The 4,596-nt window shown below is 35.6% G+C and overlaps 1 protein-coding gene across 3 annotated transcripts in view; it reads left to right on the forward strand.

Annotated features, from left to right (window-relative positions):
- Positions 1–4,596, forward strand: part of LOC106464315 (SH3 domain-containing kinase-binding protein 1-like) — a 98,454-nt gene that overhangs the window by 84,968 nt on the left and 8,890 nt on the right. For all 3 annotated transcript variants that reach the window (XM_013924446.2, XM_022392013.1, XM_022392014.1), the window contains one exon: positions 379–469. In XM_013924446.2, the coding sequence (XP_013779900.1) occupies positions 379–469 (91 nt within the window). The remainder of the gene's footprint in view (positions 1–378; positions 470–4,596) is intronic.

The raw sequence follows: 4,596 nt of genomic DNA on the forward strand, positions 1-4,596 counted from the left end.
GCGGAATTCATGCCATAATTTGCCATCTCTTAAAATGATTTTGCATTCAGAAATTCGGGATTTAATACGAATTTGATGCACGAGAAAATAGTGCATATTGGACGTGAAGAAGGGAGCAAGTTGCACGTGGGGAAAAAAATGCGCCTGATTTAAATGTCACACCTGAAAGCTCACATCCTTTTAATTATGTTTGAAATTATGAACATTGCTCAACATCATGAAAATTAAACCTTATTTTCAATAAGCAATCCTGAAAAATATTTGGGGGTGCTTAACTTTTTTCCAGGTGTATAGTTCAATCTGACTCATTAAATTCTGTTTTCATCTTCTGTGCAACACTTGAACCTAGATATTAAATTCACATTGTACTTATTATAGGAAACATCTCTTGACAAAGAAGCAAAAACAAGATTATCATCAAGCAAAGTACCTAGCTCAAAAAGTGCTTTGGTTTCTCCTAAAGAAGAAGGTAAGCTATAAACTGATAGTGTTATTAGTACTATGTGTCTAACTGACAAGTTTTGTCAATGTTTATATTGCAGTGGTATTAGGGTACCATTTTGGATCATTTAGAAGTTTTACATAAGAGATTGTTTGAAAAACATAGTGAAGAGTTGTAGCACAGACCAGAATGGACAACCTGCCTAGAGAATTTTGAAGAGGTTTGATGTTTTAAAACATGACATGTATATGTAGAATCTAATATAGATTAACAGATTAAAAGTGTTATGTAATGAAGAATTATTCCTTTTCTAAATTTTTCAAATATATTCATCTCTACATCAGTTATATCAGAGAGGATCGACTTTTTTTAGCAATTGTGCTAATTTTAGGTTCTGAATTTTGAGTAAAGCACCAAAATTAAACAACTGATAATATAATTTATATTTTGATAAAATCTCATGCGTGTGGAGAAATTCCAAAAAACCTTTTGTGCGAGGTGCCACAACATGATATTTTATGACAGATATACTGCAAGTTTTTTTCTCATCCCAATTATAGCTTGTGTTTCATGGATAAGTCACCTTGAGTTATACAGATGGTGTTTAAACCATTGTAGTTTTTTATGTTCTCTGTATTTTTTCACTAATGGCACCAGAAAAACTGTTGTATAAATGTATACTACATTTTGTATGGCTTTTATTGTAGAGAATGACTATATTTCCTGTTGTGAGCAACATTCAACAATTGTTACAGCATTTGCAGTTAATACATTTTGTGAATATTTATGCCAGTTTTTTTTTTACAGAAATCAGAATTGTTATATTTTCTGAACTGTAATGCTTATTTACAGAAATAGTGATTGATACATTTTGCAACCCATACCTATTTACAGAGATTGTGATTATTCTGATACGATATTGTACCTTCTCTCACAAAAAGCCTTCTCAAAATGTAGGAAATTCCTACATTCTGGCATGAGGACAACACCTAATATGTTCTTTTCCCCATATCTTCACCATATCAGGGTTTCTTCTTCATCAGGTTTTCGTCTATCACCTGTGACCATTTTTCATACTGCAATGCGACTCGAACTGGGTAAGTTTCTATTCATTATTTCTTTCCTTTCAGGGGCCCCTGCTTCATTAGTCACTATTTGGTTCCTGCTTTGTGGTGAGCAGTGCTTGACCAGGTATCCTTCAATTGAAGTCTACACTGTACAGCCATATTAAATTGTGCTCTCTTCCATGACTTTGCAGTGCTCACTAGTGAGATGGATTGTTCCACAATATCACTTGAAGGTGAATAACCTCACAATGTTTTTGCTTCATAAACATGCCCGTTCCGCACCGTACCACCCATGGACTGCATGGGTAAAGCAAAAAGGAATAGCTTACCATCTCTGCCATGCCTTGATTGAATAAATCAGTATGGTCTAGTTTTCAAAATAGGGTTTCATGGTCACCCATTGCACTATCTCCAGTGGTGATGTTTCTCTGAACTCTCCACTACATATCCACCCTCTTTTCTTCTAGTGGATTGTGGGAGTTCTTTCCAGTTCCAAGCCGATGGGATAGTTGACCTTGGAGGCACCCTCCTGAATGGGTTCCACAAAACCATGGCTATAACCGTTCAGTCAAGAGTAAGGTGGTGGTGGTGGTCTGCTGATGTAGATGAGACATGGCCACCAGAGGAGTTGAGCCATCACCTTGCTGGATGACATGGCCTCCTGATACCATTTACACAACCAATGGAGTTGAGCTGTCGAAAATGCAGTTCACCCCTTTGATTGGGAACCTTCATCTTACCACCATGTGGATGTCTGTACCCTGTGGACTGGTGTTGGATTTAGAATGAACCAATCAATGTAAGGCTTCACACATGTTTATGATTGTCTATATTCCTCCCTCGATCAAACTCTTTGTGTTGTGGATCACAGCTGGAAGGTGGACTGTTCCAAGGATGTTCCAGTTTTGGGGTGGTTTCAGTTCATTTCCCTGTTGTAGGAGTTCAGTTTTCTTGTATATACATCCTATTGATACTTGATATCGGGTTCCCAGATCAAATTATCAAATGTTATTACACATGCCATGTTTGTATATCGGAGTAGTTATCGATTCCCTCCAATCTCTCGAACTTGAGGTGAAAACGGTATGATCCTCATCCTACCCCCGCATGAATGTCCATTCCCAGCAGTGAGGGTTTTGGACATAGATGACATACCCAATTCTCCCAACTTTTGTCATGCCCTATCCACTCTACATCTAGGGGCACATTCATTGTTTACCCACTTCTATATGGCCGGATCATATGGTTTGGCATACTATCCAACCAGAGTTCTCTCCCACTTAGATGTGCTCCTCTACCATTCAGCCCATATCTCATGTATATTTCATGTGTGGGCAAATAGTATACCTGGTTCAGAAGTAGTGCGGTTCCCCTCATCAGATCTTTGGGTCTGACTCTTCCAGGGGTTTCCTGTGGATGCTTTTGTAGGGTCGCTCCTCCTATTCAAAGTGGAATTCTAGCTAATCTTGTGAGTGGAAGGTATTACCATATCAGAAGTTATAATTTTTTTATACTGAAAATGTATTTCTGATAGGTAATTCTCTCTCCTCTCATTTTCCACCCTTCTTCCCGACTGAAAACTGGTGCTTCCATCTTTTGCCAGATTTAGTGTTCTAGTTTGGTGGAAGAGTATAAAGGGATTCACATGTGTCACTTGACTACTTCACACTCCACTGGTGTAGAAGCGATGCAGGATGATTTGCATGTTGGAATCACAAGATTCCAATAGGGGGGAGCAGAAGGCTTTGGCATGTGTTGAAAAAAGTTTGCATAGAGAGGGCAGCAGTGAACAGGAATAGTTAATCTTATGAGTGTAAATATATTTTCAGTATAGGAAAAATTATGAATTTTGGGTGTCATGCACTCACAGTTTCAGGTGGTCAAGACTATGACTGCTCTTACTACAGAAGCAGAATTCCTGATGATATCTAACGAATCGACACCACAATTCTCAATCCATTAACTCTCTCAATATGGGCTCGGTCAATTTGACCAACCACATGACCTTTTTGTACTCATTTAAAGTCTTTATAGATTTGATACTTATAACTCAATATAGTGTGTATATTTTCACAAAATTTGGCAGTTTTTTAGTTAATATTACAAGTCTTTCACATACAAAAGTCATATTTTTTAGTGAAATGTTTTAAATAAAATAAAATAAAGATTTGTCCATGGATATATTGAGTATTTGTTTTGACTAGTCCATGTGCAAAGTAATTTTCATGTTAAAATTAAAAATACTTTTCCTCATCTCAGAAATCTCAAATTTCATTAGTGTAATCTCTGAAACCTTCTAAATGCATTTCAAACTTTTTTTAAGTAAAACTTTATAGTTTATCTGTTATTTTCTCTACCCTATCTCAAAATGGGATCAATCAATTTGATCGACCTTGTAACCAAAAAAAAATCGAAATAAACCTAAATTACCCTTTTTTTCTTTCTAAAATGACTGTAACATGAAACTACATTCATTTATCCCAAGTATCTCTAAGTTCATAACAGTATACATCTATTTATAATTAAATTTTATTGTTTTATTGCCATTTAAACTGTGTGTAATTATTGTCTGTGTCATTATAAGTTGTAAATCACTCGGGGAACATGCAGCTCACGTTATGCTATTGAATTACATTACCCACAAGCTGCTCGCATGTGTGCCTCATAAACCATTTTAATTATATTATTATTATAACTACTTATTTTACCTAATCTGGTCTTAAATAAGTTAAAAAGATCTGTTTTAGTTACTTTTATAATAACACATAAAGAATAAATATGAAAAACAGGAAATAAAGTACTTACCCAATCTTCCTCTTTCTTGCTCTCGGGTTTCGAAGAGAGTTAACACTAATTTTTTTATACTATAGATAGTAATGCATTTAATAATTTTTAATTAAATAATTCACCAAAGAATATAGACTAATAACATGCAAAAAGTAGACAAAATCACTTACCTTTCAAAATTTTCCTGGCTTTCTAACTATGCAACAAGAGCCGTTACAAATTCATCCGAGCTAGTCGTTAACTTTCCCAGGGGAATGAATCTTGTACTGTGAGTGTAATTGATGTTATTCTATTCAGAAT

Source organism: Limulus polyphemus, unplaced genomic scaffold, assembly GCF_000517525.1.
Source record: "Limulus polyphemus unplaced genomic scaffold, Limulus_polyphemus-2.1.2 Scaffold1618, whole genome shotgun sequence".
Classification (NCBI taxonomy): Eukaryota; Metazoa; Arthropoda; class Merostomata; order Xiphosura; family Limulidae; genus Limulus; species Limulus polyphemus.